This window comes from Arabidopsis lyrata (assembly GCF_000004255.2).
Source record: "Arabidopsis lyrata subsp. lyrata unplaced genomic scaffold ARALYscaffold_3, whole genome shotgun sequence".
Classification (NCBI taxonomy): domain Eukaryota; kingdom Viridiplantae; phylum Streptophyta; class Magnoliopsida; order Brassicales; family Brassicaceae; genus Arabidopsis; species Arabidopsis lyrata.
This window is the reverse complement of record NW_003302553.1, coordinates 888,152-904,136: the sequence shown is the minus strand read 5'-3', so window position 1 is coordinate 904,136 and position 15,985 is coordinate 888,152. Positions and strand designations below refer to the sequence as shown.

At 39.1% G+C, this 15,985-nt stretch overlaps 2 protein-coding genes and 1 long non-coding RNA gene across 3 annotated transcripts; all 3 read left to right on the top strand.

The window, feature by feature from the left end:
• Nucleotides 1-32: 32 nt before the first annotated feature.
• On the top strand, nucleotides 33-2,067 carry LOC110230423 (D-xylose-proton symporter-like 1). Its single transcript, XM_021033282.1, has 8 exons — nucleotides 33-53; nucleotides 173-541; nucleotides 620-667; nucleotides 765-827; nucleotides 990-1,070; nucleotides 1,201-1,299; nucleotides 1,420-1,557; nucleotides 1,664-2,067. Exons 1-8 carry the CDS (start codon nucleotides 48-50, stop codon nucleotides 1,793-1,795), a joined length of 936 nt encoding a protein of 311 aa, XP_020888941.1. The 5' UTR covers nucleotides 33-47; the 3' UTR covers nucleotides 1,796-2,067.
• A 135-nt stretch (nucleotides 2,068-2,202) lies between these two features.
• On the top strand, nucleotides 2,203-4,184 carry LOC9320423 (NADPH-dependent oxidoreductase 2-alkenal reductase). The gene is made up of 5 exons (XM_002884311.2): nucleotides 2,203-2,507; nucleotides 2,772-2,949; nucleotides 3,150-3,316; nucleotides 3,451-3,533; nucleotides 3,629-4,184. Exons 1-5 carry the CDS (start codon nucleotides 2,259-2,261, stop codon nucleotides 4,005-4,007), a joined length of 1,056 nt encoding a protein of 351 aa, XP_002884357.1. The 5' UTR covers nucleotides 2,203-2,258; the 3' UTR covers nucleotides 4,008-4,184.
• A 2,431-nt stretch (nucleotides 4,185-6,615) lies between these two features.
• Nucleotides 6,616-8,742, top strand: LOC9318341. The gene is made up of 4 exons (XR_002333530.1): nucleotides 6,616-6,721; nucleotides 6,832-7,924; nucleotides 8,186-8,381; nucleotides 8,470-8,742. It is a non-coding gene; the product is annotated as an uncharacterized LOC9318341 (long non-coding RNA).
• The last annotated feature ends 7,243 nt before the right edge of the window (nucleotides 8,743-15,985 follow it).

The window sequence follows — 15,985 nt, the reverse complement described above, 5'->3', positions numbered from 1 at the left end:
GCTGTCATTCGTGGACGATATATCCTAAGGAATTTCACTGTCCTGGGATGGTTGTAAGTTCTCGAAGCTCTGACGATTTGGAATTTCATCCCAGTTTGGAGTGCATGATGCCTTTGCTTCGTTTTAAAACCTTTTTGTCCACCAAGAAACTGACACATTAAAATTTGTGAAGGGAGGTTATGGAATCGGTAGCCTTTGGGTTACGGTTATTTCTGGCTGGCGTTGTATGTACGCAACAATTCTCCCTTTGCCAGTTATTATGGGAATTGGAATGTGTTGGCTACCAGCATCGCCGAGGTGGCTTCTATTGCGCGCTCTCCAGAGAAAAGGGAATGTGGAGAATCTTCAACAGGCTGCAATTAGGTCTCTTCGTCGCCTTAGAGGGTCTGCCATAGCTGACTCAGCAGCTGAACAAGTAAACGAGATCTTGGCTGAACTTTCCTTTGTGGGTGAGGACAAAGAAGCTACATTTGGTGAATTATTTCGAGGCAAATGCTTAAAAGCTCTCACAATTGCAGGAGGGTTAGTCTTGTTCCAACAGGTTGGTGCAGTCAATTCATCAAATTTTCCTTAAGAAAATGAACAATAACTAAATACATTTTTACTTTTCGATTGACAGATAACTGGGCAACCAAGTGTACTTTATTATGCACCATCAATACTACAGGTTTTTCTTTTCATCTCTACTTAAGTTGAATTTTTTGCACTAGGAGGAAACTCGCGAGAGAATCTTAACTTCTTTTTACCAAAAAATTACCTGTTAGACTGCCGGCTTTTCTGCTGCAGCTGATGCAACTCGGATCTCAATTCTGCTCGGTCTATTGAAGGTATTCATATTCTTCCATCTGGTTTCACATGTCAGATCCTTTAAGCAAAAAATTATGGAAGGATTGATACGTGTTGTAGTACAACTGGTAGCAATGTTAGAAGTAGTAAGTATAAATGAATTTTTCCTTTCAAAGACTTGATGTGATCCTTTAATGTTGCAGTTGGTTATGACAGGAGTTTCTGTTATAGTTATTGACAGAGTTGGAAGGAGACCTTTACTTCTTGGTGGTGTTAGTGGCATGGTATTCTTATGTCTTCTCTTTTAATTGTTTGTTCCAACAAGTACCACATGTTCACTGTCTTTTCAATTACATGAGACAGAAGCTAAAGGATCCAGAAATTTACTCTTGTGTATTTTCGATTGTGTAACAGGTGATCTCATTGTTCCTCCTGGGGTCCTACTACATCTTTTATAAAACTGTACCAGCTGTTGCTGTAGCTGCATTGCTACTGTATGTAGGCTGTTACCAGGTGAAAATTTCTTACAGATTTTTCTGATCAAAGTTCCAATCCATGCACTGTCATATGCAGCTTTGTATTTTCATTAAAAACTTTGATATGTTCTTAAGAGGCTTTCCATCAATCTTGCAGCTATCCTTTGGCCCTATTGGTTGGCTGATGATTTCAGAGATATTTCCCTTAAAATTAAGAGGTCGAGGAATCAGTCTAGCAGTTCTTGTGAATTTCGGAGCAAACGCACTTGTGACATTCGCTTTCTCACCTCTAAAGGTAAAGAAACTTCTTTTCTATAAATATTTTTGCCATAGAACTAAGCTATAACTTTGGATGAACAATGTAGAGATTCCTCACTTAGCTCGCTTGGTATTGTTTGCAGGAGCTGTTAGGAGCTGGAATCTTGTTCTGTGCATTTGGAGTGATATGTGTAGTGTCTCTCTTCTTCATATACTACATTGTGCCAGAGACAAAGGGTCTCACTCTTGAAGAAATTGAAGCCAAATGTCTCTAAAAGGTTTCTCATCTTAGCTCCACTTTCTCTGCTGCTTCATTGCTTGAGAATCTGAATCGCAAACGCACCAGCCGCAGGTGGAGTCAGCCATTTACCGCGGACTGTTTGGATAACTTTAAAAGAATGGTTGCATCTCGCTGCAAGATTTGGTGCGTTGGACAAGTTTGCTTAATTTGTATGTTAAAATGTAAGAAGAAACGCGTTCAAAATTTTGTGATTGTATGAAAATAATGTGAGATTCAAAATCTTAACGTCGTCACTGATTATTATTATACGAAGCATATTATGACGTCATGACAGGAAACATAAAAAAGAAAATCATTGTTTATATTTTTAGCGGTTTGTGGCTATCATCGTACTACGATTAACAAAAGCCTATAAATACAAGATTTACACGTCCTCTAACGTAGGAAGAACACGAAAACCATCTTTTGTGGTAAAGGAACCTAAACCGGAGAGAAAAATGGCAACCACATGCAATGCGACGACGGTGACCAACAAGCAGGTGATACTGCGAGATTACGTCACCGGTTTCCCCAAGGAATCAGACCTCATCTTCACCGATTCCACCATCGATTTAAAGATTCCGGAGGGATCGAAGACGGTTCTGGTGAAGAATCTCTACTTGTCTTGCGATCCTTACATGCGCATTCGCATGGGAATTCCCGATCCCGGTACTGCTGCGCTCGCTCCACCTTACATTCCCGGCGAGGTACAAAAACGACGCATGTTCTAGATTGTTACGGATTAACACGATTTTGTTACGTTTCGAGGTTGTTTGTTACCCACGTTTTTGGAAAACAATTCCACTATTAAAACAGAGATGGATTTGGAAACATTGTTTTAAAATTCAGAAACATTTTTGAATACTGTGTCATCTAAGAAATTGTACTTTTATTATTAGGAGTGATTGTCTTTTGGGATATTATCTTACTTACTGTCTCTGGTGCTAAAGCTTTTGATGTGTTGTTTGCAGCCAATTTATGGGTTTTCAGTGTCAAAAGTGATAGATTCTGGGCATCCAGATTACAAAAAGGGAGACTTACTTTGGGGATTAGTTGGATGGGGGGAGTACAGTCTTATAACTCCAGATTTTTCACATTACAAGATCCAACACACCGATGTTCCGTTATCCTACTACACTGGACTTCTCGGTATGTACTTCTCTCTATGATTATTGGCATGATAGATTGCTCTGGTCTTGGATTATAATGCATGCTTCACTGAAACAGTGGCTCCTAATCATGTAGAATAGTTGCTTTGGTTGCTAACATATCTAATAACATTGTTCAAAACTCTACAAGTTTCAGTAGTTTACTTAGTGGTCTTAGAAGCATTGCTCTGTTTCTGACAGGTATGCCTGGTATGACTGCCTATGCTGGGTTTTATGAAATCTGTTCTCCTAAGAAAGGAGAAACTGTCTTCGTGTCAGCTGCATCGGGTGCAGTTGGTCAGCTCGTGGGACAATTTGCAAAGATTATGGGCTGCTATGTCGTTGGAAGTGCAGGCAGTAATGAAAAGGTAACCAGACTTTTCTTGGACTCTAGCTATTTACCTTATCAAAAAATAATTAAAATTTGATTGGTTAAGGTCTTTTCTTTCTATCATAAGATTCACTTGCCCCTTGTGTCAGTCTCTAATGAGTTATGTTATAGGTTGATCTTCTCAAGAACAAGTTCGGGTTTGATGACGCATTCAATTACAAAGAAGAGAAAGACCTTAATGTTGCCCTGAAGAGGTCAGTAAATTCTTCTTTTCGTATCATTGATATATCGCGATGTGATATATAGAGATTTGACTCAAATTAAAACTATGATATATTTTCGTGACCAGGTGTTTCCCGGAAGGAATCGACATATACTTTGAGAACGTAGGAGGCAAAATGCTAGACGCAGTGCTCCTAAACATGAAGCTACACGGCCGTATCGCAGTATGTGGTATGATCTCACAGTACAACCTTGAGGACCAGGAAGGTGTACACAACCTAGCAAACGTGATCTACAAGCGGATTCGGATTCAAGGGTTCGTGGTGTCTGATTACTTTGACAAACACTTAAAGTTCCTGGATTTTGTGCTTCCGTATATAAGAGAAGGAAAGATAACTTATGTTGAGGATATAGTTGAAGGACTTGAGAACGGACCTTCAGCTTTGCTTGGACTGTTCCATGGTAAGAACGTCGGCAAACAACTCATACTGGTTGCTCCTGAATGAATCAGACGTCTTTAGTTGGAGAATGAGTTACAAGAATTTGTTTAGTTGTGTCGGAAGTTTTAAGATTATTTATTCTTCCACTTGACTTCCTTGAAAATAAAGCCTCTGTTTCGTAGGAGTAACTACAATTTTGCATTTTGGTTGTTTGGTTTAAATCATTGAATGGTTTATTCTACAATTTTGTACCTATATCTAAATAATATAAACAATTTTTTTACGGATATTATGATTAGTCTGTTCGTTTCGTCGCCGCAGCTACATGCGGCTGCGGCAGACGCAGCTATGTTTGTTCGTTTGGTTACCGCAGATACTTGCGGCAAGACGCTGCGGCGAACGCTGCGGTTTGCGGCGAATAATTTTGGACGCCGATTAAATTTAGCGTCGGCGATTAAAAAGTTGCGATTAATATGGTAAATGACAAAAATACCCTTATTTTTCAAAAATTTACAAAATAACCCAACCCTAATTTCTCTTCTTTCTCTGCAACCCGTGAGACAAACGATCTCTGTTTTTCAAAGGTTAGGTTTTTGTTTTTTTCCGACTCAATCTCTGTTTCTATTAATGATTCTGCATCTGGGTTTTGTTTAGATTTCGATTTTTCTATGAAATTTATGTTCTTTTATTAGTGGATTAGAAGATTGATTCCGTTGAAGTCATTGTTCTTATCTGTTTTTGATGAATCGCTCTGTTTGGTGTTTGGAGTTGTAGCTAAAGCTTATGTTAGGTTTTAAAAGTAGATAGCTAAGATCTTCTGGTTAATCTAAAGCTTATGCTGGTGTTTATGCTTAATCTGAGTTTGCTTGACTAGATTACATGAATTGTTGGTTCTGGGATTTTGTTTCTTCAACTCAAATTGGAATAAAAAACTGATGCATCTTACATTGATGGGTAAGAGGTTAATGCTAAGGCTAATCATGTGGTGAAGGCTGATAAGGTTGAGAGGATATGAATTGGTGAAGAAACTGGTGTGTTCTCTTTGTTTGTATTTTTAAGTCTCGTGATGTTGGTGGTTTGGAAAATTTGGAGCTGTCTTTAGTTTAGGTGTTAAGTGTCGTGGATTGAATAAGTCATTGATTTTACTTACTTCGTCTTGTCTTAGCTGGAGATAATGGTGTTCTTCTCTACGTGGGGAATGTTTGAATCATTTATAGTTGTGGGAATTAGAACAAGTGGAGTTTAGCAATTAGAATGTGTTGAGACTTGAAGTGTGAATGAGGAGTTAGTGTGTGGTTTCATGTCCCTTTTTACTTGTCAATTGCTAAGTCACATTTCTTCATTTCTGATTCACATGTCTACATGTAGTCCCTTTCTCTCTTAATTTTCTTGTCAAACGATTCAATTCCATATATTTCTATATTTGACTATTGCTTCTTCTTTAGATGTACTTTATCTGGTTTTCAGCTTTTGATCATAGAGTTTTGGAATCTGAGCTTATATGTGCCTTTTTGATTATTGGTTTTATTTGTTTATTTGCATCAAACTAGAATGTTGATTCATACCCTTAATTTTCTGTAAGAGATGTGAATCTATAAACATTTATGTGAATCTAGTGAGTTTTTCTAATTGTCAGTTCTTGTGTTGTCTTTAGGATTTCTTTGTTAAAAAGTTATCTTACACTCCTTTAACTAAAAGAGTGTATTGTGTGTGAAAACACAGGGATAAGTAAGAATCGAAGCTTGGAATCTCAAGAAATGAACGTTAGCTTGGACACTACGGCAAAATAGTTCTGAGTGTTGTCTACTTGTGGTACTAATAAGGAATCAATACTTAACTAGTTACATATTAAGCAAAATTTGTAAACTAGTTAAAAGTATTTATTAAAGTGTGTAATTGTGTATGGTCTTATAGATACACTCGAAGTTGACAAATTTCATTCTGCTTTCATTGATCATTGATATATTCAGATCATATTCTCTGCTCTTTTGATTTCTTCATTTTGCTTTGAACATCTACATTTCAAAGATCATTAGTTAAATTATATGGTTATAATTATATAATTAACTAAAAATTATTACTAGCTAAACAAATATTTCTTATGGATGTAAATATATTTAAATTACATTTTTCTAGATTCAAAATATAATTATACAAATTTATAAAAATAAAATAAGAATTAAGTGAATTAATTGAAAATTATCGCAGCGGCGACGAAACGAACACAGAAATATGCGGCAGCGGCGGCGGCATCGAAACGAACACAAAACCTGCGGCAGCGTCGGCGGCGACGAAACGAACAACAACCTGCGGTAGTGTTTGCCGCCGCCGCAACCGCCGCCGCTGCCGCTTGCGGCGACGAAACGAACAGACTAGATGTATCATTAGTCAAGGGCCTACATGTGCTTCAAATAAGTGGGCCTTTGTGATAAGTAAAGCCTAAATAAAGGTGTTGTTCTTTGGTAGAGAGAGCTTCGCGAACAATTTCCTCATTTTTGTACCTACACTCCTACAGATATCTAAATAATAGAAACTCACACAATTTTTGTACGGATATTATGATGTTTCATTAGTCAAGGGCCTTTGTTATAATAAGTAACTAATAAGTCGAAGAGCCCAAGGGCCTACATGTGCTTCAAATAAGTGGGCCTTTGTGATAAGTAAAGCCTAAATAAAGGTGTTGTTCTTTGGTAGAGAGAGCTTCGCGAACAATTTCCTCTCTCTCACTCTCGATAGACTCTTCATGTACAATGGCGTCGAATCTCCTAAAATGGATGCAGGTACTTGGCGATTATCTTTACCGTACTTAATTTTATAGCTCTTTCTCTTCCCGAATACATCCTTTAGATCGTGAATCACTTTAATAACTCTGTTATGTGGCATGGTTTAGGTCACTAGTACAATTTGGTTATGGTTCTCCCAAACTCATACAATGTCCATGGAGCTGCGCTTGGGGAGAAGGAACCTTGGGTGGGCATATGAGGTAGCTGAGGATGTGAAAAGGTAAGTAGAACCTAATTCTGGCTCCGGAAACGCTCTTCTGCTTCGAGGTACGTTTGATTTCTCCTCTGTTTGCTCTCTAATATTTCCCTTTGGGATGTTGAGAATTATTCGTCGGAGGGAGAAGAAATTATTCCGAGCGGTTAGGTTTACATTGGTTTTGAAATTAAAATTGATTTAAATGGTAGTGAAATTAGAATTGCTTTTGGGTTCGGTTTACACTGGTTAAGAGAAGAAAACAAAAAAATATTCACGCGATGGGGATTTTGGAGACAAGTGCGTCGATTGAAAAAGGCATGATGTCGAAAGGGGTACACCTACAGAATTGCTCTCACTCGCGCAACGCTCAATTTGTGCGACTGGGTCTGAAATAGAGCCTTCTGATTGGCTGAAAAACTCTAAAAAAAGTGAAATAGTATACATGTTGCTAGCTCCTCTTTTATGTTATTATTATTTATTTTTTCGTCTTCTTCTCTCAATGTGATGAAAGTTGTTGTTTTTTTTAAGATACAATTGATTCTACTGGAAATCCATTCATGTCACCAAAAGAACACATAATTTTGTGAATTTGTATGCTGGCAAAGTTTCATTCAACAATTCTGTGTTCATAGAGGATCAAAAAACAACTTTTTGGAAAGTGATTTGACAATACTTTGTTTAACTCTCTTGATAACATCACTTCATTCACCACTGTGGTTTTAAAAGGGATTGCTCACAAACTTCTGATCTTCTTTTTCTGGCATTAGAGCTTTAGATTGATGCTGCTGCCACATTATATATATATATATATATATATATATATATATATTTGAAATGATTGAAATTGGGTTTCATTGAGCTAACTAAGATCACATTAGAGAAAATCATGAATCAGGAGGCATCTGATTGCTTGTGTTTAAGCTTGAAGAAATGTTTGTTCATTGCGCAGATCAAAGAACAACTGGATGCAGACAGTGTCGGTTTATGTCTGTTGAAGGACTTTGGTAAGTCTTGCTTAACTCTTTATTCTTTGGTCAATCATATACCAACAAAGTTTATACAAATCCAAGTTGTGAGGTGATCTGTGTGTTGGAGACTTCTGTTTCTGAGATGAAGATGGACCACTTTTTTTCACTAATCACCTGCAACTTTAGAGCCCATCTTCGTTAGTGTGACTAAAGTCTCGATTCTGCAGAAAAATAGTTAGAGTTTGTAACAGTTGTATTAAAATAATTCTGGCTTGATGTCTCATTGTTCTGGTGCAGCATTAACGTGGTATCAGCGGCGTTCAAGGGAAATCCTCAGTGAACAGGCAGATGATGATGTATAAAGCCATATGCGAGGAGGAGCTTCAGAATGTGGTTCATGCCGTTGATCAGATGACAACAAAGACTCCTTCACAAGTTTGAAAGGCTTACACAAGTGACCAAAGCTCTCAATGAGCCTGCAAACATTCTTGCTGTATGTTATTATCATTTGACTTTTTTTTTTTCTTGTTTCTACTGATTAGATTACACATTACTTGTCTGATATTTTCCGTGATGAACAGGTTCTAGATTATGTTGCGAACCTGTCAAACATGAAGAAGGAAGAGCTTGCGGAGTTAAGTTATGTGAATTCTGTGAGGTTGTTTTCTTATACAGGTTCTAAATTTCTTACAGACCAGTAGAAATGGTGTCTCTCTACAGAATTGTAACATCATCTCTGATCAAAGAGACAAAAGAACAATCATCTTCTGTTTCTGCTGTTGTGTGTTATATTATTTGTTTGTCGTTAATGTGTTTGGACAAACTCATTCAATACCAAAATCATCTCTCATTAATTGTTGTTTCTGTTGCTTACTTGGTAGAAGTTGTAACTATGTATCGTTTTCTGAAAGAGAGGTTTGTTCTGCATACTTGTGTGATTTACATAAAGACAGATCAACAGAAGAACAGAACTAAACACAAACACTCTAAACAAGACCACCTCTCCAACATGAGACATCAAACGCCATACACACAGAATCTCGTTTAAGATGAAGCAATGCCAATCCTTCCACTGCATTTTTAGTTACCAAACTTTATTTTCCTCTTTGCTTCTTCTCTGCATAAGCTTATAATCCTCAAAAACAAAACGTCTACCACCAAAAACATCCCCGGTAAGTGACAATCTTCCCTCCTACTGTTAATGGCTCTTTCCGGAAGATACAAAGACTTGCAGACTTCATACTAACATCAAAGAAGACAATGACGTGGTGCGCATAACGAAACCTCTGAGGGAACTGAACATATCCATGGAGTTGTAGATGTAGTGGTCAGAATCAAGATTGAAGATATGATAGCGTTGAGCTGGTTCTAACCAAAGAATTCATGGCTCCTGCTTTCTTGTTGTGTATCTCAGGACCAAGCCGCTTCTCTCTCTGACACACAGACCAGCATTGGTAGCCTGATATCAACGTCAGAGTTATAGGAGATGGCTTGTTGAATCAGAGAAAAAAGGAAACTACCAAAACCATATTTCCTTTTTGTGATCAACCTTAAAAAAAAAAAAAGGAAATTTCCTTTTTGTGATACTCTACCTTAAAAAAGGGAAATTTGTCTAGAAGATCTATAAATAGAGAGGTTTTATCATCAAACCAGACATCTCACACACAATTTGTTCTTGTAACGGTATGATAAATCCCAAATCAGCACTCACCGAGAGCACGAGATAAGGGCAAATCAAAGTCCAGAAGGTGAAGGATCACCTCGAAGATCTAAGATTTGGTGTTATGGAAGATGATGATGATCGATCGAAATAAGGAGATTGAAGAAGATAATTTGTGTTTTTGATTCAGTTTCTCAAAGATGGCCAAAGGCCTACATATACTCGATCTAACCACACACTTAGACTTGGTTTACTGGAATAAAGTAACTAAACCGGAAATAAGATAATTAAGAATTGAGAGTTTGGTTTAACAAAACCAGGATATATGATTATCCTGTTACACTTCTTTGTGTTGGCTAACTATAATCAATCTCTAGAGTTTGGAATTCTCTCGATGGCACTCCTTCCGAAGACAGTAGTTAAGATAGCTTATAGAGAAACCAAAACATATGCTGACGATCTCGAGGACTGTAGAATTGGATATCAAACTGTCTTGCTTTATTAAACTCACAGACAATGACTTATATACACAATTGTAGCTAGGGTTTACACACACCGACTAACCGTAACCCATACGTAACAAGCCCACAACATTAAGCCCAATAATACATATGTTATATCTCCAATACTCCCCCTCACGTTGGAGCGTGAAGATCTTAAATGCCCAACTTGGACATTAGAAACTCAAACTGACATCGGCCGAGAGCCTTTGTAAAAATATCGGCCAATTGATCGTTGGTACGAAGATGATGAGTAGTAATTATACCGTCCTTCAAAGCATCTCGAACGGAATGACAATCATTTTCAATGTGCTTCGTACGCTCATGGAAAACCGGATTAGAAGCAATATGGAGGGCAGCTTTACTATCACAAAAGAGACGAGCCGGTGTAGACTGTTTGATGCCCAATCCTCTTAACAATTTGCGCATCCATTTTATTTCGCGTAAAGCCGCAGCCATTGATCGATATTCAGCCTCATCAGAAGAATGAGACACTGTGTCTTGTTTCTTCGTCTTCCAGGAAATAGGAGAGCCACCAAGGAAGACGACGTAAGCACTGAGAGACCGACGCGTTAAAGGACAAGTGGACCAATCGGAGTCGCAGTAAACCGTGAGAGATAAATCTTTGTCGGCATTAAGAAAGATTCCTTGGCCAGGAGATCCTTTTAAAAAACGAACAACCCTTAACGCCGCAGCCCAATGAGCTTCTCTCGGAGCTTGCATGAATTGTGATAAAACATGAACAGAGTAGCTCAATTCTGGTCGTGTGTGCAATAAATAGAGCAAACGTCCCACAAGTCGTCGATATGGTTTGGGATCGGAGAGTAGAGGACCATCGTTAAGAGCAAGTTGATGATTTTGCTCAAGTGGAGTCGGAGAAGGACGTGAACCAAGTGTACCGCTATCGGCGATGATATCTAGTGCATACTTGCGTTGTGACAAGAAAATTCCTTCACCTCCACGACTCACCTCAATACCAAGAAAGTATTTGAGTTTACCCAAATCTTTCATAGAAAAGCAACGGCTCAAATACTCTTTGAATTTTGCAAGCATGTAAGCATCATTACCGCAGATCAAGAGATCATCGACGTATATCAAAACGTGAAGTTCAATATTCTTCTTGGTATATGAAAAAAGAGAGTAATCATCGTATGACTGAACAAAGCCAAACCGGAGAAGTGAATCTGACAACTTCTTGAACCAACATCTTGGAGCCTGCTTTAGACCATATAACGACTTTCGCAAGCGACAAACTTTAACAGGATGAGAATGACGAAAACTCGGAGGAAGCTTCATGTAAACCTCTTCTTCAAGGTCACCATGGAGGAAAGCGTTATTGACGTCCATTTGATACACCTCCCAATTATTAGCTGCTACCAAGCGAAGAATTGTCCTAACCGTCATCATTTTCACAACAGGGGCGAATGTCTCTTTATAATCTTCACCTTCTACTTGATTATTACCCATAACAACTAGACGGGCTTTGTAACGTTCCACCGAACCATCCGAGTTATACTTCGTCTTGTATACCCACTGACTACCAAGAGCAACTTTATTTGGTGGTAAGTCACAAATATCCCAAGTCTTATTGACTTCAAGCGCATCAACCTCCGTATGCATAGCATTGTTCCAAACTTTAATTTTGACAGCTTCTTGAAAGTGTTTGGGTTCAACATTGGTTGTTATAGCTGCTAAGAAAACCCGATGTGCAGGAGAGAAATTGTCATCGGAAATATAATCTGTCAAAGGATATTGTGACTTACCTGGACCTGATGTCGAAGACTGCGATGTGGAGAGAGGAAGAGCGTGAACGGGATCGGGTGTACAAACTGCGGTGTTAGTCACATAGTCTTTTAACCAAACAGGAGCATTTTTAGGACGCTCACTTTGGCGAGGTAACATAGGCTGCGAGGAATCAAGACTGGTAGTTGTAGCCGATTTAGAAGTTAGACTGTCATCACGTGATGAAGGTGTCACAGCAGCCAATTCAGTAGCCACAGCCGACGAACCACTTTTATCAAGAACTGGAGATGGAGTGAGTGACTCAATTGCAGCCGAAGGTGAGTCCTCTATATTTAGAGTCGGAACAGAGTCATCATCCACGGAGGAAGGCACATCATTTGTGTCATTGCTCCCCCTTACTATCAAAGGCGTTAGAATCTGCCAATCATCATCACTTGTCAACGGCGGAGAGATAGCTGCAGGAGAAGACGTGTCTTGTTTTTCATAGGGGAACACGTCCTCGTGAAAAATGACATCTCTGGACACTAAGAATTCATTCCTCTCAATGTCAAAGACTTTCCATCCTTTCTTACCGAAAGGGTAACCAACAAATACACACATTCTACTTCTTTCACCAAACTTATCTTTATCACGCGTAACCCGGTGCGTATAACAAGCTGAACCGAAGACACACAACTGATCATAACTCGGCTTACAGCCGTGAAGTAATTCATATGGAGTACATCCATTATGAATTGACGAAGGCGTACGATTTATCAAATAAGCCGCCGTGAGAATAGCTTCGCCCCAAAACTTAACCGGCAAATTGGATTGAAATAACAATGCTCTAGCGACATTGAGAATATGTCGATGCTTGCGTTCAACACGTCCGTTTTGTTGTGGTGTTCCAACACATGACGTCTGATGGACAATACCTTGTTCACGAAAATACGCCGAAAGACACATAAATTCTGTGCCATTATCACTTCTAATCATCTTAATTGATTTTCCAAATTGTTTTTCTGTGTATCTTAAGAAATCTTTAATCACAGTACGCACCTCAGATTTCTCGAGTAGAAGATATGTCCAAACTGCTCTTGAGAAGTCATCCACTATAGTCAAAAAATATACTGCACCACATGAAGAAGGAACTCTATATGGACCCCAAACATCACAATGTATTAAAGAAAAACATTCTGTTGTTTTATTAATACTTGTAGAAAAAATTTCTCTTGTCTGTTTTGCTCGAAAACACACATCACACGGATGAGAACTAACAGACGAGGATGAATGAGAAAACAAAGGTAAAGACGAAAGCATTGAATAACTTGGATGTCCTAAACGCTGATGCCATAAAGCGTGGTCCGAAGAAACTTTTGCCGTATGAATCTTTGCTGTAGCAACATCCGTAAGATAGTACACCCCATCACGCTCTTCCCCGGTTCCAATCAGAGTCTTCGAAAAACGGTCCTGTAAGAAGCACAAAGTATCAGTGAATGTAGCAAAACACTTCGTTTGTTTAACAATCTGTGAGACTAACAACAACGTGCAATTCAAAGATGGCACATAAAGAACATTAGTCAAAGAAACTTTGTTCGAAAGTGGAAGAACGCCCATGCTTAAAGCACGTGTTTTGCTTCCATCAGCGAAACCAACCGAACACGGTGGTATTGACACCACATTACACAGAAAGGAGAGTGTCCCTGTCATGTGATGAGACGCTCCGGTGTCTAAAACAACATTGCCAAATTTTAGCTTACCAGACAATTTATCGGAACCTCCATTGCCTGATTTCTCTTCGATTATCTGAGCAAGAACCTTCAACTGATCTTGGGAAAAAGTTGAAAACGGAGATGGGCTGGAGGTAGTGGCATGAGCAGCAACAATCGAACCTCTGCCTCGTCCAGAACTACGACCTCCGCGACCACGAGCATTGGAAGTTCGACCACCACCATTACGATCAGGTCGCTCGACCCACCACTCCGGGAAACAAATGATTTGCCAGCAGTCCTTTTTGTCATGACCGGTATGGCCACAATGAGAGCAAACAACACGTGATCTTACACTCAAGGAATCTGGTTTGTTGCCAAGAAAATTCTCAGACCGAGACTCACCTTGTTCTCGACGCACCATAAAGCCGATAGCTTCCTGTTGTTGCTCACGAATTCGAGTTGTAGACAATTGCTGCTCTTCTCTTACAACTCGTGAATACACTTCTCCAAGCGAAGGAAGCAGATCCATGGCAATGATGTTAGTCGACATACCGCCAAATCTGGATTCGTCGAGCCCTAACACAAATTGATGAATTTTCTCTTCTTCTCTTTCTTTTGCTGGTTCATTGGAGAGGCCACACATACACAAACCACAAGTACACACTTTGATTGGCTTGTAGATCTGGTATTCTTCCCAGATTTTGCTCAAACGACCAAAATAATCAAGGACTGGCTGTCCATCTTGACGACACGACGCAAGCTCTGCTTTGAGCTGATGCACACGGACTTTGTTTCCTACAGAGAAACGTTGCTTGAGATCCTCCCACAGCAGATAAGCGTCGGAGATGAAGCTGACCGTAGATTTGACTTTAGGTTCAATGGAAGAGCGGATCCACCCAACTATCATCGAGTTAACAGCAGTCCAATTCTCAAAATTGGGATCACTTGTGGGTGGTTTCCGGATTACACCATTGAGGAAACCTGTTTTTCGCTTAGCTTGCAGAGCATTCCACATCTCTGTTGCCCATTCATTGTAATTTTCACCGGTTAACACAACCGAGGAAATCATAACATCGGGGTTATCTGAATTAGCCAACGTGTATGGTGACACCACCATGTTCTCCGGTCGTTGTGTTGTAGTCCCTGACTTTGCTGAGCTGCCGGAAGTGTTGATGTCTTCGTCCCCAGCCATCTTTTCTTGACACGCAAGATACAAACTTTAAAACACACGAAATCGAAACTATCGATTAACAAGCGGAAGAATTTTTAGGTTTTATGCAAGATTTTAGCTCTGATACCATGTAGAATTGGATATCAAACTGCCTTGCTTTATTAAACTCACAGACAATGACTTATATACACAATTGTAGCTAGGGTTTACACACACCGACTAACCGTAACCCATACGTAACAAGCCCACAACATTAAGCCCAATAATACATATGTTATATCCCCAATAAGGACGATATATCGTTTATACTAAGGGTCGGAAGAACCAAGCGCATTTGTTCGCGGAGTGCTAGTGGTCGTGAAACCCCAGTTCAACAAACAACCATTAGCAAGGAGAATGCTATAGAGCTCGATTACAAGATCGCACCTAATTGCCTTGTCAACGAAGCAAGGTGTCGTGGACTGGTGGACCTTCTGTTGAGATTCAACGGGATCCCCGACAGTATTCGGGACTGCGTGGTTCCTAGTATCTACAAAGAAGCGATGGAGCTGACTCGCTACCGAGAAGAAGAAGGAGGAAGAGGTTTCTTAATTGTAACTGAAGTTGAAGTTATAGAAGAAACTTGGATTAGTGAGGTGATAGATAATGATGACTCCGGAGATCACCATCGTAAGATACAAACAGAACAAGACTCATGCGCAATCTGTCTAGAAGCAGCACCATGGAATTGCTTTGTTCCCACAGTTTCCACAAAGACTGTATTTTTCAGTGGCTTGGCCGCAATCTTTCATGTCCCATCTGTCGTTGCGAGGAAATCTAGCCATCCCCTGATCCAATAAAAAGAGGCTCAAGCCGAGAAGATCTGTTATATATGGTTTTTAGATATTATCTCGTCTCTTTTTCGGTCACCAATATATCATGTATAATATTATTTTTCGATTTGTGGCCGAAAACATTGAATTTGCCAATATTATTATTTAAAATGATCCAGTCAAAAAAAAAAAAAAACTTTTATTGGACAAGATTTTTAATAATTTATCCAGTAATATCATATGGCTAAGGAAGAGTTTCGGTATTTTACATTTTCTATGAGAAATCCCACAATATCATAACAGTACTTCCTAAATCTCAGCAAGAACCACACTTTTTCTTTTTTTACTTTTGATTTAATCTTCAGTGTCGAGGAATGCTTTTGTCTTCTTGTTCCATGTTTTTTTCTCCATTGTTGCAGAACCACGTCAAACACAAGCTTCTGTTCCTTGGAAACAAGTTACAGTCACATATTAGTGTTCCAAAACATATACATTCTCTTCATTCTGTAGAAAGGCTACT

Bases quoted from the DNA above. Each gene is read 5' to 3' on its own strand.
- LOC9320423 (XM_002884311.2), top strand. From the start codon at position 2,259: ATGGCAACCACATGCAATGCGACGACGGTGACCAACAAGCAGGTGATA. The intron at 2,508-2,771 runs GTACAAAAACGA...TGTTGTTTGCAG, and splicing joins CACCTTACATTCCCGGCGAG to CCAATTTATGGGTTTTCAGT. The intron at 2,950-3,149 runs GTATGTACTTCT...TGTTTCTGACAG, and splicing joins CTACTACACTGGACTTCTCG to GTATGCCTGGTATGACTGCC.
- LOC110230423 (XM_021033282.1), top strand. The intron at 542-619 runs GTTGGTGCAGTC...TTCGATTGACAG, and splicing joins GGTTAGTCTTGTTCCAACAG to ATAACTGGGCAACCAAGTGT. The intron at 668-764 runs GTTTTTCTTTTC...ATTACCTGTTAG, and splicing joins ATGCACCATCAATACTACAG to ACTGCCGGCTTTTCTGCTGC.